The sequence below is a fragment of the Chiloscyllium plagiosum genome, chromosome 6 (assembly GCF_004010195.1).
Source record: "Chiloscyllium plagiosum isolate BGI_BamShark_2017 chromosome 6, ASM401019v2, whole genome shotgun sequence".
In the NCBI taxonomy this organism is placed as follows: domain Eukaryota; kingdom Metazoa; phylum Chordata; class Chondrichthyes; order Orectolobiformes; family Hemiscylliidae; genus Chiloscyllium; species Chiloscyllium plagiosum.
This window is the reverse complement of record NC_057715.1, coordinates 69,580,698-69,607,142: the sequence shown is the minus strand read 5'-3', so window position 1 is coordinate 69,607,142 and position 26,445 is coordinate 69,580,698. Positions and strand designations below refer to the sequence as shown.

Sequence of the window (26,445 nt, the reverse complement as noted above, 5' to 3'; positions counted from 1 at the left end):
CCTTTTACATAGAAGTAGGTAACTGTATGAAACCATGTGAATAGTTTTATTGCTACTCTTCAATAATGTGTAACAAAGGCCAAAAAATTTAATTCTCTCTGATCCTATTGATTAGCAATGAGTTGGGAGCGCCACAATCACCTATGAATTTGCCTTAGCACCTAACAGGCTCTGATATCATGAAGGGCTTGATTCATTTTCCAGCTTTTCAATACCAACTTCTGGATATGTTTGTAATGTTTCGGGACTTTAGATTCCCCCCACCCCAATTTGAAAATAATGCCTGGATGATTTCTGGTTTGAAAACCATGCTGGGTCAATGTCGCTTATAGAATTATAGAATGCCTACAGTGTGGAAGCAGGCCATTTGTCTCATCGATTCCACCACCCCACGAAGATCATCTCACCCAGACCCAGTCCCCTACCCTATACCTGCATTTCCCATGGCTAATCCACCTAGCCTGCACATCTTTGGACTGTGGGAGGAAACTACAGCATCCAGAGGAAACTCATACAGGCACAAGGAGAATGTGCAAACTTCACACACACAGACACCGAGGGTGGAATCAAACCCGGGTCACTGCTGCTGTGAGGCAGCAGGGCTAACCACTGAGCCACCGTGCTGCCTCATGTGACACTATCTTTAAATATTAAGACGTAATTATGCTCAATGTCAGCTTATTACCAATTAGGGGTGCTGAGCACTGCTGGGAGGTAGTTATACTAGTTAGAGCATCAAAAGGTAGCTAGCAGTCATCATTGAACCTACCATTGTCATATTCGAGAAAAGAAGCTGGATTTCAGAGGAGTTGGATGGTACTGTGCCCAATCTTACGGCGCAACTCGTGGTGCCAAAAAAAACTCAGGCTGAACAGAAATATTCCAGCTCCTGCAATAAACCTGATATCTCTACACCATTAAATTTCAGACCAGTAGGATGTGGCAATATCCAATTTGAAAATTGCTTTTGAGCCCTCCTTAGTCCAATAATAAGATACTCAAAGAGCTTCATCAGTCATTGTTTGAAAGTGAATTCCTAGATTCACACCTGGTACCCTCCTTTTGAAAACAGAGTTGCATTTCAGAAGAATCAGGATCCATTCTACTCAGGTAGAATGGTCCCATAAAACTTAATGTTGCTACAGCCTTTAACAAAAAAGCAATGTTGAAACAGTGTACCAGAAATGTATATACTGAGTATACCTGTATTGAATCTAATTTTTGAATCTTTCCTGAAGAAGGGCCTGTGCCCGAAACGTCGAATCTCCTGTTCCCTGGATGCTGCCTGACCTGCTGTGCTGTTCCAGCAATAAAAGTTCAAACTTGAATCTAATTAAACAATACTCAACATCAAATTAAATAATCTTTAACAATATTCTACTTCACATCTTCCTAGTACGTCTGTGGTGTAAAGAAAAATCAAAACTTCTTTATTCAATTTCATAATCATCAGTAGCGAACAAGTGGAATGAGTGAGTGTATTACAGTATGGGGCGGGAGGGGAGAGTTGTTACTGGTAAAATTGGTGGCCTATTTCTTAAGTTGCATTCCTCATATACAGACCTTGGCCAGTCAAATTTTCTAATTCCAATCATCTACAGTTCTAATGTGTGTGAATTCTTTTTAGAACTGTGGATATGGAGTTAAGGATGATTCCTATGGCTGCCAACCTTGCCAGAATGGCAAATTCTCAAAGGGTGTATATCAGATCTGCAGAAGACACAAAGATTGTGAGGGATTCTTTCGGGCTACTGTCTTGACACCAGGCACTGTAGAGACCGATGCAGAATGTGGGCCTTGTATCCCAGGGTAAGTATAGTTTATTAAAACATGCTGTTTTTCCTGGAGGTTTGCAGCCCAAACCAGACAAATACTGGTATCATTTTAAAATTCTGAGATTCATTATAGACAAAGAAATTTCAGAAAGCCACATTTGATGGGTTTACAGTGGGTGGTTATATAATTTGCTACACATTCTTGTCAGGAATTTCAGTTGGTTTTATTAGCCACAGGTTGTTAATCTTTTCACCATGTATATGGCATATATTTAATTATTCTATCTTTCATGTAAACATTAAATATTATTTGGGACAATGGCTGGTGCAATTTCAGATTCTTGAAGTAAGATATTGCAAGTGCAAAGTAGGCTACCACATCATTATGGTGACCACAGAGGAATATTGAGAGATATGCAGTAGTTGCTGGAAAAATTTAGTTTCAGCTGTATGTCATTTTTCACATAAATCTTGAAAAAAGAACAGTAAACCGTTTGAATACGTGATCAGATATGTCAAAGATTTGCCTTTTCTCTTGTTATTGGATTCATGTCCACCTAAAATTTGCAGCAATCCCAAAAGTAGCTTTCCTTTTGTTTACTCATTCATAGCAAGGCCAACATTAATGCCAATTCTGTTTACCTTTGGGAGGGTGGAAATTAAGATAGAGATATTTTTATTTTAGATTTTAAATATATCAAAGGAAATGGGGAGAAAATGAGATAGATCAGCCACGATCATATTAAATGGTGGAGCACATTTGAAGGGCTGAATGGCCTACTCTTGCTCCTAATCTCTATGTTTATATGTAAATGAACTGAGTTCTGAGAAATAACTGAATTGCTTGGGTGGCCATTTCAGAGACTGGTCAACCACTTTGCTGAATGTGAGGAGTCACATATAGGACAGGCCATATATTGATAGAAGAACACTTTAATAAATCAGATTGGGTGTGCTTCAGGAATATAACCAGTATCTAAGTTGAATGCATCCATGAACACTGAAAAACATATCCTGTTTTCTACATTTGACATAGATATTTCCACCTGCTACTTTGCAATAGAGATACCATCCTTATAAATGGGTCAGTACTGATGGCTACTGGTAAATCCAAATTGTGAGATCCACTTCAAGGGTGGCATGAGAACTAACAGGGATCAAATTTGTCTTAAGCAGAACAAATCAGCAACCAATTTTACTTCCAACCCTTAGAGCCTGTTCCAAGCCATTATATTAGATCCTGGCTGATCTTTTACCTCAACTGCACCCGCCTGCTGTATCTATATATCCCTTCATTCCTTTTGGTGCCAAAAATCTATCAGCATTTGAATTGAATATCTGACTCCATTGAGGACCCATAACTCTGAGTTCCAGAATTCCAAAGATTTGGCTGCCCCCTGATACTGAGACAGAGATCCTGTGTTCCAGGCTCTCCAGTCAGGTGAAACATCCTCCCAGCATCAATTTTGTCAAGGCCCTCACTCCGCTAAGTTGCATGAAGGCTGGTCCTTGAACTTTATTTTTGTCTTCTATTGAATTTTGGGGGCTTTTACAGTTCCAGAATCCTGAATATCTCATAGAATCCCCGCTGTATGGAAGCTGGCCATTCAGCCCATCAAGTGCACACTAACCCTCCAAAGAGCATCCCACGCAGACCCACCCCATTCCTGTATCCCTACATTTCCCACCTAGTCTGAATATCTTTGAACTGTGGGAGGAAACCCACACAGACATGGGGAGAATGTGCAAACTCCATACAGACAGTTGCCTGAGGCTGGAATCGATCCCAGCTCTCTGGTGCTCGGAGGCAGTGGCCCTGGGAGGCAGCTGTGCTGACCACCGAGCCACCCTGCCGCCACGAACTCTGATTGACCCAGTCCCCAGAGATGTTGTTAGCACCATGAACACTGAAAAACATATCCTCAACCTTCCCCAATATGAATCCCATGCTGCCTCCACATACCACCATGTGACCCATTCCTCTTCCACACCACCCATGACCCCGCCATCCCATGTTAACCTGGGAAATATTCATCTAGAAAAGGAGACAGCAGAAGCTGGTTCACTTCACATGTAGGTTGATTTAAATTCCTCAATCCGCATGAAAAGCCATTGTTCTCTTCTACAGATCAACAGTACCTCCTTCCTTCATACCCAGTGTAAATCCAACCGTAAAGAAATACGTGCTCCAATTAACATTAGTTGCTTTTAATCACACAAGGAATATGCACATATCCACCACCACCAACCCCCAGACCCACCCCACCCCCTGCCATTTTGCTGCCTCTATGTATTTTCCATTATTAACAAGGTGCAGAAACAAAACAGCTTCAGTAACTTGGGAAGTTTTTGAAATCCTCATAAAAGTTTAAAAAAAAATCAGACATTCAATGTTTCCCTTGAAGAGCCTTGGCCTGCTTACATTCTCATAACACTGCCAATCAAACAGTGAAAGTTAAGGTTCGATTGAAGAAACTATTAACGTATCGTTTTCCTTCCCAATTGTTTGCTGTTTTTGCACGGTCTGTAACTCAAGTACAAGCTATTTCCATATACCAAGATTTCCCAGTCTCTCACCATTTAAAAGATTTTCTGCTTTTCCATTTTCCTCCCAAAGTAGAAAGCTCCACATTCTTCTGCGTTATATTTGCATTCTTGTCTACTTACTAATCAAGATCTACAGCACAGAAAAATACTGTTGGGCCCATTGATTCCTCACTGGTCAGAAACAACCACCTATCTATTCTAATCCCATTTCCCAATACTTGGCCCACAGCAATGTATTCTTTGGCATCACAAGCGCACATCTAGATACTTAGAGTCATAGAGATGTACAGCATGGAAACAGACCCTTCAGTCCAACCCATTATCCCAACCCAATCTAGTCCCACCTGCCAGCATCTGGCCCAAATCCCTCCAAACCCTTCCTATTCATATACCCATCCCATTGCCTTTTAAATGTTGCAGTTGTACCAGCCTCCACCACATCCTCTGGCAGCTCATTACATACACGTACCACCCTGTGTGTGAAAGGGTTGCCCCTTAGGTCTTTTTTTATATCTTTCCCCTCTCACCCTAGAGCTATGCCCTCTAGTTCTGGACTCCCCGAACCCAGGGAAAAGAATATATATTTATTCTATCCATTCCCCTCATGATTTTGTAAACCTCTATAAGGTCACCCCTCAACCTCCGACACTCCAGGGAAAACAGCCCCAGCCTGCTCAGCCTCTCCCTATAGCTCAAATCCTCCAAACCTGGCAACATCCTTGTAAATCTTTTCTGAACCCTTTCAAGTTTCACAACATCTTTCCGATAGGAAGGAGACCAGAATTGCATGCAATATTCCAACAGTGGCCTAACCAATGTCCTGTACAACTGCAACATGACAGCCTAACTCCTGTACTTAATACTCTGGCCAATAAAGGAAAGCATACCAAACGCCTTCTCTATCCTATCTTCCTGCGACTCCACTTTCAAGGAGCTATGAACCTGCACTCCAAAGTCTCTTTGTTCAGCAACACTCCCTAGGACCTTACGATTAAGAGTATAAGTCCTGCTAAGATTTGCTTTCCCAAAATGCTTTGAGCCAGTTCTGTATCCAAATGGCTAGTTCTCCCTTTATTCCATGATATCTAACCTTGCTAACCAGTCTCCCATGGGTCCATGATATCTAACCTTGCTAACCAGTCTCCCATGGGGAACCTTGTCGAATTCCTTACTGAAGTTCATATAGATCACATCTACTGCTCTGCCCTCATCAATCCTCTTTGTTACTTCCTCAAAAAACTCAATCAAATTTGTGAGACATGATTTCCTGCGTGCAAACCATGTTGACTATCCTTAATCAGTCCTTGCCTTTCGAAATACATGTACATCCTGTCCCTCAGGATTCCCTCCAACTACTTGCCCACCACTGACATCAGGCTCACTGGTCTATAGTTCCCTTACCACCCTTCTTCAACAGTTATGAGGGTTTCTGTCTCTACCACCCTTACAGGCCATGAGTTCCAGATCCCGCCACCCTCTGGGGTTGAGAAAGGTTTTCCTCACATTCCCTATAAACCTCCTGCCCTTTACCTTAAACCTATGCCTTCTAGTCATTGATCTGTCCATCAAGGAAAAAAGTTCCTTCCTGTCTACTCTAACTGTGCCCTCCATAATTTTATACATTTCAATCATGTTCCCGAATCTCCTGTGCTCATTTTGCAATCCCTTTGCATCTGCTCACATTTTCCCATCTAACTTTGTATTGACATTAAACTTCAATACATTACCTTTGTCCCATCAGTTAAAGTCATTAATGTAAATAGTAAATCTTCTGGCCTCAGCTACTTTCTCTGGCACAGACTCGCACAGGCTCACCACTTGCAGTGTGGAAACATTTCTCCTCATCTCAGTCCTAAATGGCATACCCCATATCCTCTCAGAAACTTAGACCACTCTATACTCATGTACACACATATACACTCTCTCTCACAGACACTCACAAGCCCCCACCTCAGACACACACGCACACTCCCACACTCACATGCACCCCCTCACAGACTTAAGACACTCTACACTCACTACACACACACATATACACTCTCTCTCACACTCACAACCCCCAACCCAGACTGACAGACACACACAGACAGACACAAAGACCCACATGTAAACATATATTTTGTGGGGTGAATTTGTATTTGCAGAGTTACATTGTACTTTGCTCAAAAACTGCATGGATTCATGTAAAACCCTATTATCTCACTTTTTAGATTAGAATCAATCTAAACATCATGGCACAGACAGAGAACACAGGGGGCTAACACCTTCAACATAATGTTTAGCTAACATCAATTGTTACAGCTAACCTGAGGATGCAACTTTTAAAAAAATATTTTGTGCTTTACACATGAAAGAAGTGAAACTATCATGATATTTGAACAGATGAAAGACTCAACAGACAATTTAGGTATTTTTCAATATATAATTTCAGTTACATCACACTGTAAACCTTTGCTTTAAATTCTGTGCCTTACAATTGTGTCCTCCACAATCACCTGATGAAGGAGTGGCGCTCTGAAAGCTAGTGTGCTTCCAATTAAATCTGTTTGACTATAACCTGGTGTTGTGTGATTTTTAACTAAAGGGATTAAGTTAAAAGCAGGGAGGTTATGTTGCAGCTGTACAGGGTGCTGGTGAGGTCACACCTGGAGTACTGCGTGCAGTTTTGGTCACCTTACTTGAGAAAGGATGTACTGTCACTAGATGGGTGCAGAGGAGATTCAATAGTGTTATGGACTAGGCCAGGCCTTTCAAAACATCCTCGAGCAGGCAGCCCAAACCATAATTTTGCAATTTGTTTCAGTAAATGTACAGTGAAAATTACCTGGATTAAGTTAGCGAGGTTAACTACCGGGTTTAAAACAGACAAAAAATATATTCACAAAATTACACAATGAAACACAAAGAACAGAATAAAGAACCCCTACAGAACCCAGTCTAACCAAACTAGCCTTAAGTATGCTGTTCCAAATATAGACAACAGTCCCAATGAGCAAACCCTTTTAAAATGCAGTACAGAAAAGGGTCAGATGCTTACAGGTTGAAGTTAGAAGTGAGAGAAGAGAGTTTCCACACAGCTCACTGTTGAACTCCCAACCAGTCCTGGACAAAAATAAACTGCTCAGCTAAAGAGATGACCACTCCCCTTTCATTCTACAGGTCACTTCTAAAGCATGACCATTTTGGCCTGGAATCTCATCTGTTTACATATAAACAAAAATCCCCTCAAAATCCTTTTCGTCTCTGCACCAAACCCCATCTGAACGGAGCCCAGCCTGGTTTATTACCCCTCTGAAAACAATCAAGGACAAAGTATCACTGAGCCAAGGAACGGCTGTTAGAAAAATAAGAATTAGCTTTGTGACACCTCCCCCCTTAAAAAAATGAACCATCAATACCAAAAGATGGCCTCATTTTTAACCCTTCAAAAACCCAGTTAGTAGTCTAAAATATACACACATATACACTATACTAAGTATAAACATGCAAACACACACAACCACATGCAAATTCAGGCAGCGGTACACCCCCCCACAACCGAATGTTTTGGCGACCTGCCACATGCACAATTGTCACATTGAATGGCTGTAATAACAAGGTCCATCTAAACGGTCTGGTATTTTTGTCCTTAAATGTTTCCACAAATGTCAATTTGTAGTTGTAATCAGTGCATACGATTCTGTCAGATGTTTTGCTGATAATAGAAATGCTGAAATGTTGTAATGCCAACATCAAACTTAAAGTCTCTTTCTCCACTGTTGAATATTTCTGTTGATGAACATTCAACTTCCTGGAAAAATACCTGATGAATCTTTCTATTCCCACATCGTCCTCCTGCAGGAGAACCGCACCGACATCCACATCACTGACATCAATAGCCACCTTGAAAGGCTTCATGTAATTTGGAGTGGCTAATAGTGGGACAGTGGTTAACTCAGTTTTTAGGCTGTCAAATGCCTTTTGACAGTCCACTGTCCGCTGAAACGTTTTGCCTTTTTTTAACAATTTGGTGAGTGGTGCAGCTACACTGCTAAATTTTGGCACAAGCTTTTGGTAAAATCCATTCAACCCCATGGACCGTAGAACTATTTTTTTAGTCAATGGTGGGGGAGATTCTCCAATTACTTTTGTTTTCGCATCCTGTGGGGCCATTTGTCCATGTCCAATAACATGGCCCAGGAAGGTCACTTGGGCTTTGGAAAATTCACTTTTAGCAATGTTTACCACCAAGCCAGCCTTCCCAGGTCAAACAAACAAATCTGATAAATGCTGTAATTGTTCTTTTCATGAGTGACTAAAAATTACCAAGTCATCAATATACATCACACAATTGGGTAATCCGGCAATGACCTTATCAGTCAGCTCTGAAATGTGCTCCAGAGCATTTTTCATGCCAAATGGCATGACTTTGAACTGATATAGCCCATTTGCTGTTACAAAAGCCGAAATTGCCTTTGCTCTCTCTGACAGAGGTACTTGCCAGTAGCCTCTGAGCAAGTCCCAGTTAGAAATATAAGTTGCTTGTCCCATTTTTTGACATAGTCTTCCAACCATAGAATTGGATATGCATCAGTCTTTATAACGGCGTTGACTTTGCGATAGTCCACACATAACTGTTGGGTACCATTGGGCTTTGGCATCATGACTACGGGTGAGCTCCAGTCACTGTAACTCAATTCGATTATGCCATCTTGGAGCATGCGCTCTATCTAAACCAGTGCCAACTTTAGAGGGTTATGCCTATAAAGAGGTTACTTAATCAGAACAGCATCTCCTATCTCTACATCAAGCACAATTAGGTTAGTACTTCCCAGTTTATTTCTGTATATCTCCCCATGTGATAGTAATAACTCTTTTAGGTCATTTTGATTTTCTTGTAGAAGGTAATGCAATAATTTATCCCAATTTTTGACAACTTCCTCATTGTCCAATTTAATATGAGGAAAGTCCAATTCAGAATTCTCTGAACTTGGTTCTTCCTTCTGTGTTGTAAACATTAACACCTTCTCCCCTTGCTTTCCCTCTCTATCAAAATACCTTTTGAGCATATTCATGTGGCACACTCTGTGAGATTGCTTCCTGAAGTCCTTAACAAGTAGTTCACCTCACTCAATTTCTTCTCAATTCGATATAGTCCACTTGCTTTTAAAGGCTCACGTGTTACTGGAAGTAACACCAATACCTTATCCCCAGTTGCAAAATTGTGAATATGTGATTTCTTATCCGCTTTCTGTTTCATTGTATGCTGCAATTCTTTTAAATGCTGTCTAGACAACTCTCCAGCTTTATTTAGTCATTTTCTAAAATGTGATACATAGTCAAATGAGTGGTCTCTGAATTCTAACTTACTAATTTCACCTTAATCAATTTTAACAGTCCTTTTACTTCATGCCCCAAAATTAATTCAAATGGACTGAATTTGGTCAATTCATTCAGTGCATCTTTGATTGCAAAAAGTACAATCTAGCGCTGTCTGTGATTCCGGATAGTACGCAGTAGATTTTAATTACTTTATTCCCAAGTTATCCATAACCTCCTTGAATAGTTTGGATGTGAAGTTTGAACCTTGATCTGACTGGATCTCTATTGGCAGTCTGTATCTAGTAAAAATATAAAGTAATTCTTCTACAACCCTTTTTGCTGTGATGTTGCATCATGGGATTGCCTCTGGAAGTCGACACATCCATTATTGTTAATAAATACTTATTCCCAATTTTGTTCGTGGTAAGGGACCTATGCAGTCAATGAAAACTCTTGTGAAAGATTCCTCAAATGCTGGAATAGGTATTAAAATTGCAGGGTTTTTGCCTGTAGTTTTCTGATTAGCTGACATGTATGACACATCAGGCAAAATTCAAGTACATCTTTGTGTAGTCCAGGTCAGTAAAAATGTCTTTGTATTTTAGCCTGTATTTTCCTCTAAATGACCACCAAGTAGTAGCTCATGCGCTACTCACAGCACCTTCTTTCTCTCTACCCTACTGGCAAAACAATTTGATGAATCTCCACCCATTTCTCATCTGCTTGAATTTGTGATGGCCTCCATTTCCTCATTAAGACATCATTTGTTCAGTAATAACACACAGGAATGCATTCACTCTCCTTTGTAAATGCCCTTTGATATAACAAGTTATCATCTTTCTGCTGTAATTCAATCAGCTTAGCAGAGCTAAAGATACTTGCATGTTTACTCATTTGCTCCTTCTCTGTGCCACGTATCTGATAAAAAAAAAATCAGATAACACTATTCCAGCTTCCTTATTTGTGCCTTTTGATCCCTCCTGTATCAGCTTGTGCCTCTGTGATCTTGTGATCACATAATCAGGGAAAATTCCTGGATAAACATTCTCCATGTCTTCAGTTGCCCGCGTCTCCACTAACTTTTCAACTACAGTATGCAGCACACCTACTGGTGAATCAACTATATTATTTGCAAGGACAAATTATATTCCTGAAGCTAAGAGTTTGTCCAGTACTCCTACCACAGCTTTTCCAATCTTCTCTGGACTTTCTAGCCTTACTTTATACAATTGAGCACTTTTTGTCTCACCATGAATTTCTGTTACCAGTACCTTTTCTGGAAATAGTCTCTCAGGAGCACATATTTCCTCATCCTTCAGCATTGCAGACTGAGAGGATCCTGTGTCCCTTAATATTGTAATCTCTTTACCCCTGGCCTATGAGAATAAACCTTACCCTTGTATGTATATATGTTTTAAGCAGATTGTCACTTCCTCCTTAATGAAACTCTGATCATCTTGTACACTCTGAGGCAGTTGTCTAACTTCCCTTCTGCTTTTTGTTACTAGTCCAACAAAACTTCCAAATTTGCCCGTTTTTCCTACATCTGGCTTTCTTCTAGCCCACCAGCACTGTGATTTCGTGTGGCCCACTTTACTACAATGAAAGCACCAGAGTTTTTTAACTTCTTTGTCCCCCTCAACAGTTTCTTTTTTACCCTGTGGTAAGTTATCCTTATGATCTTCACTGAGATCTACCTTTCCCTTTCCATGTGAGGATTTCACTTTACCCCAGTTTCTATCCCTCATGGCCTGAAATTGATTTTGAAAGCCATACCGTGTTTTATGGACCAGCTCATATTCATCCACCACTTCAGCTGCTAACCTTGCTGATTTAATTTTCTGCTCTTCTACATGATTTCACAGTACTTCAAGCAGTGAATTTTTGAATTCCTCCAAAATAATTACCTCTCTAAGGACGTCATAGGTTTGCTCGATTTTTAAAGCTCTTATTAATTTATTGAAGTTACTCTGTTTGATCTTTTCAAACTCAATATAGGTTTGACCAGGGTCCCTCCTTAGATTCCTGAAACGTTGTCTATGGGCTTCTGGTACAAGCTCATATACACTTAAAATGGCTTTTTTCACCTCCTCATTCTCCCCAGATACCTCCTCTGATAGTGATGTGAATACCTCACTAGCCCTACCTACAAGTTTCATTTGGATCAACAAAACCCACATTGCCACTGGCCACTGCATTTGTTTAGCCACCTTTTCAAATGAGACAAAAAAGGCTTCCACATCATTCTCATCAAATTTAGGCAATGCTTGAACATGCTTAAACAGTTTCTCACCAGACGTTTGACTACCAGGGGCTTGCTCATCCTCACTCTCTTCCTCACTAAGCCTACCCTCAGCCGTTACCTCCAACCTTTTAAGCTAACTTTCCTTTTTAAGCGTCAGTTTTTGAAGTTCAAAAACTCTCTCTTTTTCCCTTTCTTCTGCTTTTAATTGTAACTCAAACTGTTTCATTTCTGCTGCCCTTTCCTTATCTCTCATCTCTAATGCAAGCTGCTTCATCTGCAATTGAATTCTTGCCATCTCTATAGATTCTGATGGTTTCTCCAGCAAGTTTAAATGCTGTAATTCTCTCTCCTTTCCTCACAGAAGCAGGCAGTTCCAATTGCAGCTTCTCTGCTAATCCCTGCAGCTTGGTCTTATTCTCTTTTCGCAAAACTTCCAAAGTCACCGCATTCACATCTGGAAAACTTTTGGCGACTGAAAGAGCCATTACTATCCCAAGCATTGTCTACCCGACCAAACCAATACCCGGAATAAAGACACTAGCATCTACCACTCGCTGTTTAAAATCCCTCAAAGAGCCCCCAATCTGTTATGGACTAAAAAAATCAAGGACAGAGTATCATTGAGCCAAGGAACAGTTTTTAGGGAAAAAAGGACTAGCTTTGTGACACGAGGTTGATTCTGGAGTTGAGGGGGTTGGTTTATGAGGAGAGACTGAGTTGACTGGGATTATAATCATTGGAATTTAGAAGAATGAGGGGGGATCTTATAGAAATGTATAAAATTATGAAGGGAATAGAAAAGGTAGACGTAGAGAGGATGAAAGTAGGACAAGAGGGCGTAGCCTCAAAATTAGGGGGAGTAGACTGAGAAAGAACTTCTTCACCCACAGGGTTGTGAATCTCTGGAATTCCCTGCCCAGTGAAGTAGTTGACGTTACTTCAGTTTTTAAAGCTAAGATAGATAATTTGTTTGAACAATAAAAGAATTAAGGGTTACGGTGAGAGGGCGGGTAAGTGGAGCTGAGGCCACAAAAAGATCACCCATGATCTTATTGAATGGCAGAGTAGGCTCGAAGGGCCAGATGGCCTACTCCTGCTCCTAATTCTTATGTTCTTATGTATGTTCTACCATAAGTGGTAGTGGTTAGTTTTGAGGCATATAACAATATCCACATGCCACATGACCATTGTTATGAGTCGTCATAGATATGCTCAGGTTTTATCAGTTGAGGACCAAAGAGCAGCAAACTTCAGAGAAAGCGGGAGGTCTGACAGCTACTTGCACAGTTAGCTTGATTCCTGGCAGGCTAATGCTTTCAGTGTTGCAACTATGTTCTTTGTCTTCAGACTTTGTCAATTTCGGCAAGCATTGAGTGTACATGGGATGCAGATGTGTCCAAGTGCTAGCTGCCTATGTGATCTTTCCAAAGGCAACTGTAGCTGTTAATGCTCATTCCCAGAAGCCCATCCAATTAGATGGAGCTACTTTTTGAAGACTTCTAAAGCTTTTTAAAATAAGTTAGTTTCCAACTTTGTGAAGAGGGGCATTTAATAAAAGCATCAATGACCCATCAAACTACTGTTGCAAGCCATTTCCAGACAGCCAACACACTCTGCATAATATGGAGTCAGCGCCCAAAGTATAAGTTCCCACCTTTCCCAAAATGGTTCTGGATTGCGCCCTTACATGGCATCATTAGAAGTTCATGCTGAAGAAGTTGACTGCTGACTTAATTTCCGACTCCTCCTTGGGAAGCTCCCCAGACACAGAACTTTGCCAAGGAGCCATGTCAAACCAACTCCTCCTATCCTCCAAACCCAATTGACCTGGGCAGCAAAATATAGGCCATGGTGTTTCTTCTGATAGTCCTACATTTTCCTGATCCTGCTGTCATACTCTCTGTTGCATTTTCGTTGCTCTTCTTTTCTCTGACTCTTGATAGCTTAGCCTGTTTGGCATCCTTCTGCTGTACTGTCCCCGAGGCCTCATTCTTTACCAGTACTATTTAACCACATTCTTTCCTTCACTTTTCAAGTTCTGTTTTAGTTTAGGGATATCTTGGCATGGATCTTTCATCATTTTCAGGGTTTATTGTCCAGAAGTACATCTCGCTTTTTGTATGTTTGCATTGCACACAGCATTTCCTTGAATTATTTTAGTAACTTATTCTGCTCAAAATTTGCAAAATTCAGCTTTCCTGGAATAAATGCATATAAAGGCTTCAGTGGATTTTGTTTCTATATTGTTAAGCATTATTTGCAACGAGTTCATATTTAATAAACAGTTTTCAATGAATGCTCAATCTTCTTCTATCCTGTCCCTGTCATGAATGTGATTAGGTCAGTAGTCACAAGTTGTTTTGGGAGTTGGACTGTTTATAAATTGCTCTGTGAAGCAGAAAAGTAACACCACCAGCTTTGGCCTTCCACACATTTGTGGTCTGGCGTCAGCTCTAATACCACTAACCACAAGGGGCTCGTAATGTTTCTTATTTCAGTTATTTATACTGATCTCGATACATTGAAGAGTTGGGAACAGAAGAATCATTTCAATTCAGCAATTTTGACTTTTAATCAACTGTTCAAATTTGATTATTGCCATGGAACAGATTTTTGGTCAAGGGTATTATGGAAACAGCTGTGATAAAATAATCTTGTAGAGCGAAATTAATCTTACAAGTAATTAAATATTGTCTCCTGTATAAGATTGGAATAGCACTGGCAATTAAAATCTTAGGTTCTGGAACTCTATACCATCTTCAAGTGCAGATAGTATCATCAAAGCTAAATTGCTATAAATTACACAAAAAAAATCTTAATCTGAACAATCCCAATACCACTTCACTATCGTTCACGCTATGCAAGAATTTTCTATTGGTTGAGTTAAATTGTTGCAGTAACTGAATTTTGGTAATTATTGAAAAAGGTTCATTACTCAAATGATTGCCGTAATTTATTTTAATTTAAGTCAGCTAATTGTTCATAAATGAGTTTTACTGACGAAAATGTGTTTTTAAATTCAGACAACATGTAATGGATCCCATAAACATTCTGATGCTTACTTCATTGAAAAAATATTGATAATTATGTGACCCCAAGCAATTTCTCTTAACTGAAATAAAAATAAAAATGCAGATTTGACAGCATTCATTAGTTGTGAAATATTGGTGTGGATCTTCCCATCTCTGGATCATCAGTGACCAGGTGTAGACTGAGATGTGTTTCAGGACTCCATGAAAGTCCTGGACCTCTGACACCCAAGGGAATTGCCCTGGGAATTTCAACTTCCAATGAGGAATTCCCTGAGACTGTCTGCAAAAACCTTTGCTCTGAGGTAGAGTCAAGAATTTGGATTGTTCCATAGGATGTAAATGAATTGTTACTTAGAAAATGTCAGATGCATACTTGCTTGACTAAATCCTGAGTAACTACAGAACTGGTGCCTCTGTCACCCAGACTGATGCTCCTGCCTACAGCAGCACTCCCCTAGACTACTCCCAATCCCTTATCTATTCCCCGGAACCCTTACTACTAATCGATCCAACATAACTAGGTTAGTCTATGATCCTTTAACTATGTCCCTGATCTCTGAACCAACTAATCCCCGACCTGATGCCTGTGCTGACTTCCTCCAAGCTCCCTATCAACCTCACCCACCAATCGCCCTCCCATCTGTAACCTCAACCACCTGCCACTGTACCCACCTGCCAGTCTACCAAGTTGCCTCTGACTGCCTGCCACCACGCCCACCTGAGTCTCACCCATCTGTAATCTACCCACCCTAACACCTCACCAACCTCCCAGCATATGAATCCCATCCACTTACCAGTTCGAGCAAGTACCGCCCCCCACCATGCTACCCATTCATCCAGCTACTCAAATTTACCCATGACATTTAAAAACATGCCCATAGAGCAGCCGATGTGTCTTGTCTTTCCCCCCACCCCTGACTCCACTCTGCTGCGACATAGCCTGGGATAGACACTGTGTTAGGAAGAGCAATGGGAGACTGGGAAACATTCAAATAGAACAAACATCCAGCACTGAATGCTGCTCCCCAGATGATCCTGTGGGATTCACTAGTTGTATACAGTTTACACTTGTTCAGTGAGCCTTGGAAGTGCTATCATGTAGCATAGGTGGTGTAACATTGGCCAGAGGAAGTGGTTGAAGGTGCACAGGTTGGCATAGGAGACTTGAGGGGCCATGAGTGGGTGGAAGGGCAGAACCTGACATATGGAGCATGAGGAAAACCGTTTGATTTTATCTTGGTCACGACAGTGGGAAAATATGGACTTTCTATTTTTGACTTGCAACATCCTGATTTTAATACCTGGGGTCTTCGTGCATTCAAATGGTTTTAAAAAACAAATAAAAGGCCCTGGCAAATAGCTGACCATAAGACAGTCCAGCTTCATGAAATTAATGTTAGAGAAAAAAAAGACAGTCTGAGCCGAAATTAATGTTTTCCAAACACACTGAATTTCAGATCTTATCTCCTAGTTGATTTACACAACTATGGATAAGTTTCACATATTGGAAATGAAAAGGTTATCTGCAAATTATCCACCTGGAAATTTTTCAACTTGGAAAACAATGAGCCCAGACATGGGAATACACAAATAAGCTCTCACAAAGCGTTAGAGAGAAAATAGAGATCTGTAACTGGAACTGGAGAAAGCTTGCTCTCTTGTTTCTTGTCTCTTTCAGACTCTCTGAAGGGCAACAACCTAGTAATATAGCAAAATAGAAAAATATTCCTTCACTGAAACCTCAACGAGTTTTGCAATATTCATAGAAATGTGTAGGATAGAGAAGGTCATTTGGTCCATGGTGCCAAGTCATTTAACAAAGATCTCACACATTAATTCCATTTCCCAGCTCTTGGCCCATACTCCTGGAGGCTATGGCAAAGGGAATGAATATTTAAATATTGTATAAATGTTATCAGAGTTTTTGACTCAATTAGTCTTTCAGGTATTGAGTTTCAGACTCGCACCCTCTGGGTGAAAATAAACCTCCTCAACCTTCCTCCTAGCCTTCTACCTCTGACCTTAAATCTCTGCCCCTGCCCCCGCCGTTGTTGATTCATCTACTAATGGGCAAAGTATCTTCCTATGCATTCTACCTGTGCCCCTCATAATTCAGATCTCTTCTTAACCTTCACTGTTCCAACAAATACAAGCTGAAATATTCACTGCTGGTGCAGGGAACTCGATGAAATAATTGTGGTAACAGGTGAAGATCTAACCCTTAAGGATGCTCTAAAAATTTTCAAATTGCATATTAATTTATTTTCTTGTCTGTACCATGCACACTCTCCATTTTAAACTTCCTATCTGTGTTGGTGCTTGTGTGTGTGTTTATTGCAATGTCTTTACTAGGTTTCTTGGGCCAGCAGGTAATAAAATCACTTTTTTCTTTCTCTTAGTAAAACCTTACAATTGATTCCTTACTTCATTCTGTTGAATGAGCAAACTACATCTGAATTGCAGTGAGATATGGCTGCATATTACAAGATAATATAAATCTGGGAGCCAATTCCCAGCTGGTGGTAGCCCTTTACAAAAGATTCCCACTACCTTCTGAGGAACTGTGAATCATAGTGCTTTAAGAAACTGGTCAGACTCCATGGAAGTTGTGGATTACTTGTACAAGTTGATCTGTGCAATGAAAATGGCCGGAGTTGGGATTGCAGGATGCAGGCTCAAACCCAAACCAGTGCTTATTCTAAAGAGTCTTTGAAGAAAATTGGAAAGTTTGGGACTGGAGTCTGGAATCCCATAATTAGGACCTGTTCACTATTTTATGAGGCTTACAAGTCATTCAGACTTGGTAAAAGCCCAAACCATAGTGCTAGAGGATAGCTAATGTAAGCTGAAAATGTGTTGCTGGAAAAGCACAGCAAGTCAGGCAGCATCCAAGGAGCAGGAGAATTGACGTTTTGGGCATGAGCCCTTCTTCAGGAAAGGGCTCCTGAAGAAGGGCTCATGCCCGAAACGTCAATTCTCCTGCTCCTTGGATGCTGCCTGACCTGCTGTGCTTTTCCAGCAACACATTTTCAGCTCTGATCTCCAGCATCTGCAGTCCTCACTTTCTCCTCAATAGCTAATGTAATTCCACATTAAGAGAAATACAGCAAAATACAGTCATCAGGAAAATTAATGGTATTCCAACCAAAGAAGAGAATAGAAGAACATCGAGAATTTAAAAAAATCTTTGGTCAATTTTTCAAAAGGTAAAACTATCCTTGACCAGCACAATTTGAATGTTTTGAAGAGATAACAGGGTATGTAGACAATGGTAATACATACATAGAACATAGAACATAGAACAATACAGCACAGAACAGGCCCTTCGGCCCACGATGTTGTGCCGAACATTTGTCCTAGCTTAAGCACCAATCCGTGTACCTATCCAATTGCCGCTTAAAGGTCACCAATGATTCTGACTCTGCCACTCCCACAGGCAGCGCATTCCATGCCCCCACCACTCTCTGGGTAAAGAACCCACCCCTGACATCTCCCCTGTACCTTCCACCCTTCACCTTAAATTTCTGTCCCCTTGTAACACTCTGTTGTACCCGGGGAAAAAGTCTCTGACTGTCTACTTTATCTATTCCTCTGATCATCTTATAAACCACTTATCAAGTCACCCCTCATCCTTTGCCGTTCCAATGAGAAAAGGCCTAGCACTCTCAACCTATCCTCGTACGACCTATTCTCCATTCCGGCAACATCCTGGTAAATCTCCTCTGCACCCTCTCCAAAGCTTCCACATCTTTCATAAAATGAGGTGACCAGAACTGCACACTGTACTCCAAATGTGGCCTTACCAAGGTCCTATACAGCTGCAACATCACTTCACGACACTTGAATTCAATCCCTCTGCTATTGAACACTAATACACCATAGGCCTTCTTACAAGCTCTATCCACCTGAGTGGCAACTTTCAAAGATCTATGAACAAGACCCCAAGATCCCTCTGTTCCTCCACCTTACTAAGAACCCTACCGTTAACCCTGTATTCCACATTCTTATTTGTCCTTCCAAAATGGACAACCTCACACTTGACAGGGTTGAACTCCATCTGCCACTCCTCAGCCCAGCTCTGCATCATATCTAAGTCCCTTTCAGCCGACAACAGCCCTCCTCACTATCCACAACTCCACCACTCTTGCACTAATGCAGTAGATGGTAATTTTGTCTGGATTTTCAGAAGACCTTTGACAATTAACATATCATTTTCATGTTTAAGGACATTGTATTAAACTGGTGCAAGGCCAAGATTGTTCCCACTACCTTTATGGTAACAAATGAACATGCAGCGACAACTACAGTACAGGCCTTGTGAGACTGTGCAATTGTTTCTGGCACCAGAAGGAATAGCATTTGTTTTGATTTGTAAGGTTAAAATTCAAACAATTATTTAGCAGCAACACGGAATTATCTGTCCTTTCATCGATCAAAGCTAGTTGACAGTGGTGTCATGTTGGGCCAGGCACTGGGGGGTAATTAAGAATGAAGTGATACACATAGTATAACAAATTATAAATAAAAACTGAAGGTGCTGGAGAAACTCAGCAGTATGGCAGCATATGTGGAGAGAAACAATTAACATGCAGTTTAAAACATAGATCCAGGAAGAGTTATAGCAGACTCAAGATGTTAACTCTGTCTCTCCCTCCACAAATGCTGCCAGACCTGTCGAAATTCTCCAGAACTTCCTGTTTTTATTTGAGATCTTCAGTATCCATAGTATTTTGTTTTCATAACAAATTCCATGTGTTCTATCGATTCTGGTTAATATTGCACTATTATGAATAGAACTTAGCTTAACATATATGTTAAAACATTATTTCAATTTTCCTCATTATCATTTGCTTTTTCTCCTGGCTGTTGATCTGGTCGTGTATGAAACGCAATAATATATGATGAAATTTTAACTCCATAGCTGACAAACACCAAATAGTAATTAAATTAATGTGACGCACTGGTTCAGTGGTGAGCTGGGCATTCACCTAGTATGCTGTTACCTCAAAGACCAATGTCAGAAAACTGTATTCACATTTGTACAAAGGCAGTTCCAAACAGTGTCTTAGAACTTCAGGGCACATAGCTGAGTTTGTGCAAAATTTATTCATGCTGAACATTCCCTCGTTTTTGTTTTAATTGATATTTTGCTATATTAGTTTTTGGGCATTTATATTTTTAAATCTGCCAAAAACAGGGCATAAGGTGAGAGCGGAAAGATTTTAAAGGGATCTAAGGGGCAACTTTTTCATGCAAAGGGTGATGCATATATGCAATGAGCTGCCAGAGGAAGTGGTGGAGGCTGGTACAATTACAGCATTTAAAAGGCATCTGGATGGGTACATGGAAGCGTTTGGAGGGATATGGGCCAAATGCTGGCAAATAGGGCTGGATTAATTTAGGAGATCTGATCAGCATGAATGAGTTGGACCAAAGCGTCTGTTCCTGTGCTGTACATCTCTGACTCTAGTTATAGAATAGAACAGGTTTAGAGCCATATGGGCCAAATACAGGCAAGTGGGGTTCGTTCAGTTTAGGAAACTTGGTCAGTATGGAATAGTTGGATGAAAGGATTTGTTTCAATGCTGTATGACTCTATTAGTACTAAAATAATGGAACCCATAATACTTGCATACTGTAATGATGTTGATTTGAGATTGGTGTGCACTGACAAAGGATGGAGTACTTATGTAGTACTTATGACACTATCTTTAATTTGTCCACTGTTACTATTGACTGTTATTTGTGCTGAGACTGTTTTGCTAACTTATATATGTGATCTTTATTTTCAGTTACTACATCCTAGACAATAGATCCAGAAACACCTACACAAAGGTTTGCCATTCCTGTTTACTGGCACCTCCAAACACAAAAGAATGTGAGTAACTCTCAAGTGTACATATACATTAAAAACATAATTTCAACACAATATCCCCCTTTACTGTTATTTTACAATAAGCTGGAATTTTGTCAATGATATGATGAATGTTCACATTACAGATTCATCTAGTCCAATCAAAGGCCAAAGCTGTATAGTGTGGACCTGAGGCTACAGAGAATTATCTCAATGCTAGCTTGGTTAGCTGAATCCCCACAAAGCAAGATTCAAATCAGAATCTTCCTTAATTCAATGGTTCAATAATACATCAAGGATTAGAAAGTTCTTCTTATAAATTAGGAGCCAGGATTTGAAATGAATCAATCTCAAAGGTTAAAGAAAGAATGGTCGAAATCTGAAACAAAAGTTAAAATTCACAGAAAGTCAGTCAACTCCTAAATAGAGCAAAGAATCATTAACTTTGAGATATAAGCCTCTTTCTAACTATTAATATACACACAAATGGAATGAATTTAAAGAGAAAGACCAGACACTAATTCACAAATAGACATAAAATGTATTGAATTATTAGCAAGCTGCTTAGTTGAAAACTGTTGGACAATATGAAAAATTGCTGAAAATGTTTTTAAAAAGATGTGCTGTTATTTGAAGCTGAAAGACGTCGTAGTGATCTACAGAATGAAAAATCTGAGAAATTGAACATGTGAAAAATAAAGTGGCCGTGAAGTCTGCAGAAAGAGCAAGTCAAAAATGAAGTACATATCGAAATCAGTAAACTGATGAGGGATGACTTGATAGAGGTTTATAAGATGATCGGGGAATAGATAGAGCAGACAGTCAGTTACCCAGCCTATCCCTACTGTGGTGCATATATCAGACCTTTGTCAAAAAAGAGAGATATACCTCCTTCCAAGCCTCTGCAATTGTCTAAACAGAGATGTGAGGGGACAAATAATTATGCCCTTCTGTTTGGTGCATCATATACACAAGCATATGAATGACCTACAACTCCATTAGTACTTTCATCTTATGTATAAAGAAAATTTACATTTCTCAAATTTGACTGCCAGTAGAGGGGAGACTCAGAAACTTGGCCTTAAGAGGTATTGTAATCAAATAAAGGTACCCTGATTTAAATAAGTTAATAAAGACACAGAAATTTCCAACTTGTATGAATGATTTTATGTTCTAAAAATGATTGTGAGAAAAATACATGAAATAGTTGGACCCTGTACTTTTGTCCTGATTTTAACTTCCCCTCTGATTGTTTCACAGGTTTGGGCATTACTTTGTCTTCAAGCTTTTCAAGCAGTAGCTCAGCTGTCACTGGAAACTCTCCAGTTCTACAGGAAACTCACAAAGGTATGAGGTATAAGGATGTTTAAGTATCTAATAACAACACTTTTGAGTTTGAAACATTTTAAAACATGCACATTCTGTGTAGATATATAAATGTGTAACAACCTAACTTGGAATTATATGTAACAACCTGACTTGGTCTACTCCCCCAGGACTACAGCAGTTCAAGAAGGTAGTTTACTACCACTTTCTCAAGGACTATTCCTTTTTTTTTCCTAACATTGCCATGCAGTGGCATTTATAATCTGTGATGTCTCTTGGTAGAAATAAAACACACTGCAATGCTGAAAGAAGTTCCTTGGCCTTGCCCATGGTTGTTTGATGAGGATCCTTACTCTGATCTTCCCTGTGACAGGAAGCAGAGACTCTCCTTTGTAGTTTCCACAATCAGACTTGTCTCCTTTTTCAAGTATAGTCATTGAGATGCCCCAGATGACAGACATGAGATTGTGCACCCATGCCAGGATGGTATCTCTGTTGTTAATTGTCACCAAAAATATTATCATTGGTCACATTAGCCATTGATATCTGAATTGAGCTCAATATTCTCAACTTTCTACTTCATGTCTTACATGTTTGTGAAATTCATAACTAGCATGGAAAATTTAAACCTATGTCAGTATTTATTTTGTCATTTCTATCTTTCCTTAGTAGATCATGCTGGGCAAGGACACCTTGGCACTGCTTTGATAATTGCCATGTCCACCATATTCATAATGGCCATAGCCATTGTTTTAATTGTTCTTTTCTACATTTTAAAGACAAAGTCTTCTACTCAAGGTGAGTATGAATTGCACTCAGGAAGGAATATCTTTTTTCTCAATGTTATTCCTATTTTGTCAGAAGTTAAGTAAATCATTCTTGTTTTTTTTAGCTTGTTGCAGCGGCAATTCTGTAAAACATATTGAAGCTCAGATCAATACCCAAGAAGACAAGAAGGAAGTACAAGGTGAAAAAGTGTTCAATATCTACATGAAGACATAAGAAAGAAAATAGGAACATCTCAGTACCCTGTATCGGCTTTCTCCCCAAACAACAACTCCTTGAAAGCATTAAATGTTTCACTCTCAACTGCTTTCCAAGGCAGATCATTCCACAGGCTCACTGCTCTTCTGAGTAAAGAAACCTTTTCTCATCTTGGCTCTAAATGGCCTACCCAATATCTTTACACTGTGACTCCTTGTTCTGGATTCCATGGTCATCAGGAACTTTCTTTCTGCATTCACCCTGTCTAGTCCCCTTGGAATTTTATAGTTTTATGTTAGGTTTCTCCCCATCAAACCCTCCCAATTCTTCTGAACTCCAATGAATATAGGTTTAACCAATTCAACCTTGATTCATATGTCAGTCCTCCCACCTCAAGAATCAGTCTGGTAAACCTCAATTGCATTCCCTCCATAGTCAAAATATCCTTTCTCAGATAAGCAGACCAGAACTGTCCATACTATTTCAGGTATGGTCTCACCAAGGCCTGCACATTTGTGGCAAGACATCCCTGCAGCTTGACTCAAATCCTCTTGCTGTGAAGACCAACATACCATTTTCCTTCTTCACCTGCTGCACCTGCCTGCTTATTTTGTCTAAGACCTGTCTTAAAAGCATCCAATCCCAGCTAGAGTATAGGTATAGAGTATAGAGCATGTCAGCACCTGCATTAGTTTCACAATTTAATATCTAAGGGGCACACAAGTATAAAGTTACAATTATTAAATCCTATTCTAATTTGAAACTTCAAAGGAAAGCTTGGATAATGTTGATTTCCTAGACAGGTATTTGACAACCCATCTCCTAACAGCATACTGTCATTTATAATTATACAATGTCTATAAATCTTGACATGGCTTGGTTTTCCACTTTTTAAAATTAAGCATCAATTCATATCTGTACAAGCATTGTGTTTTAGAACATAGAACACGGAAAAGTACAGCACAGAACAGGCCCTTTGGCCCACAATGTTGGGCTGAGGTTTAATCCTAATGTAAAATATCATAACTTAACCTCAGCACCCCTTAACTCACCACTATCCATGTGCATTAGCAGCAGTTGCTTAAATGTCCCCAAGGACTCTGCTTCCACCGCCACAGCTGGCAACGCATTCCATGCATTCACAATTCTCTACGTAAAAAACCTACCTCTGATGTCTCCTTTATACCTTTCTCCTAATATATTAAAACTATGACCCCTCGTACCAGTCAATCCTGCCCTGGGGAAAAGCCTATGGCTATTAACTCTATCTATTCCATTCATTATTTTGTATACCTCGATCAGGTCTCCTCTCTTCCTCCTTCTCTCCAGAGAGAAAAGTCTGAGCTTATTCAACCTTTTGTAGCAAAACCTCACGGCTCTTCAACTCGATCCCCCTGTAATGAAAGCCAAAACACCATATGCTTTCTTAACAACCCTATCCACTTGGGTGGCAACTTTGAGGGATCTATGTACTTGCACACCCAGATTCCTCTGTTCCTCCACACTGCCAAGAATCCTGCCTTTAATCCTCTATTCAGCCTTCAAGTTTGACCTTCCAAAAGCATCACTTTGCATTTATCCAGGTTGAACTCCATCTGCCATTTCTCAGTTCAGGTCTGCATCCTGTCTATGTCGCGTTGCAGCCTGCAATAGCCCGCAATACTATTGATGGCTCCTTCAACCTTTGTGTTATCTACAAATTTACTAACCCACCCCTCAACCTCCTCATCCAAGTCACTTATAAAAACTACAAAGAGCAGAAGCCCAAGAACACAGCCCTGTGGGACACCACTCAACACTGGCAGAATACTTTCCATCTACAACCACTTTCTGCCTTCTGTCAGACAACCTTTTTTTAAGTTTTATTGGGTTTTTTTAAGAAAAAAAACTTAGTCGGAACTCTCACAACAAGGTCATCCACCGTTGCTATAGTCAGAAAGTTCGGAAGGGTATGAGCACCTAATATACTTAGTACCGCACTTACATAACAATTATGGCAACAAACTAATTTCAGTTTCTTCTTGTTATAATGGAAATAGTAAGGCACAGTGACCCATTTAGCACACCCTCTTTTGGTCCTTTCTTATTACCAGGCTAAGTATTCAACTAAACCTTACTGGCTTCCCTTACAGACCTGGGCCTCTACTTTAATCCCATCACACGATTCTTTCTCCAATATGTGACTGAATCTGTGCTGTAGGAGACTACGACAGTCAAGAAAGAGTTATTTGTGCTCTTATTGTTGAAGACTGTACAAAATACAGACTGCTCACCATGCCTTGCCAATAAGCATCAAAGTCACTGTGACCTTGAACCTCTTTGCTTCTGTCTCCTTGATGACATTTTGCAAATGGCTGTACACCTCTGCACCTTGCGCTGATGCACTTTTCATAAGAGTGGGACAGTACAGTTTTAAAGCATTACCTCTTAAATTTCTCTTCTATATTATTTTATTTGTTTCTTTCACGGTGTATTTTCCCATGGGATGGCTTGAGATAGTCACCTCCTCAACTAACAGGTAATTGGAGATTTGTGAGTCTGTTTTCAAAGTGAAAAATGACCAAAATTTGGTTATACATAACTCGACTTTTACTGAAAAAGGACATATTTTGTCAAAATCTTTGCACTCATCAGCTCAATTTGCAAGAAAAAGCAGTGTAAATGGAAAACCATATTTATACTTTATGAGTGGACAGTACTGATTGATTGGAAAATATACTTTGATTGTGGAGCTGTTGCCATGGAGAATATACCAGTTAGATGACTGACAGTTAACTTCTAACCTCTGTTTAAATTCAAACCAGGCAGATTAACTGGTTAGTCAAAGCATTGACCTGAGAGATCAACCAGAGAATGGGTGTCACTGATTTTGTTGAATTGAAACACATGCAATAGGTGTATATTTTCTTTCTGGTTTCAAAGAGCAAGGTATAGTTTCCAATATGAGCAGGTGGAAGCCCAATTGGCAATCACAAGTTGTCAGTTTAATTATGAGCACCCTTGGATTGAATAGCAAATGTTTTATTATATCTAATGTTGGACACTGTATTGTGATCTTTGCAAGTGCAAGCTTGTTGTGTGTAATCAGTACTAGTTGTGAATAGCTGAAAGAATATGCTATTTAAATTGATTGGCTAATCGTTTGCCACAAAGTCTACAAATATAGCATCACACTTGCACTGAAATCGCACTGAAAGTACGTGCAAATTTCAAAAAGTTTTGTTCAACTTTGGAGTTGATTCTGCAATTCATGACAGATGTGAGAGGTCAGATGGGTGACCTGACTAGTACAATGTTGGCTTTAATAGTCATCAATTAACAGTTGGTAATGGTGATGTTAATGGGTGTTAAGACAGGCCATTGGCGAACGGACCTCCTTAA

The 26,445-nt window shown here is 40.0% G+C and overlaps 1 protein-coding gene across 1 annotated transcript in view; it reads left to right on the top strand.

Moving 5' to 3' along the window:
• The window catches only part of edar (ectodysplasin A receptor), a 95,120-nt gene that overhangs the window by 55,763 nt on the left and 12,912 nt on the right, over window positions 1-26,445 (top strand). The window contains exons 5-9 of the mRNA XM_043692768.1: window positions 1,628-1,809; window positions 20,693-20,778; window positions 22,015-22,101; window positions 22,750-22,878; window positions 22,973-23,047. Of these exons, the coding sequence (XP_043548703.1) occupies window positions 1,628-1,809; window positions 20,693-20,778; window positions 22,015-22,101; window positions 22,750-22,878; window positions 22,973-23,047 (559 nt within the window). The remainder of the gene's footprint in view (window positions 1-1,627; window positions 1,810-20,692; window positions 20,779-22,014; window positions 22,102-22,749; window positions 22,879-22,972; window positions 23,048-26,445) is intronic.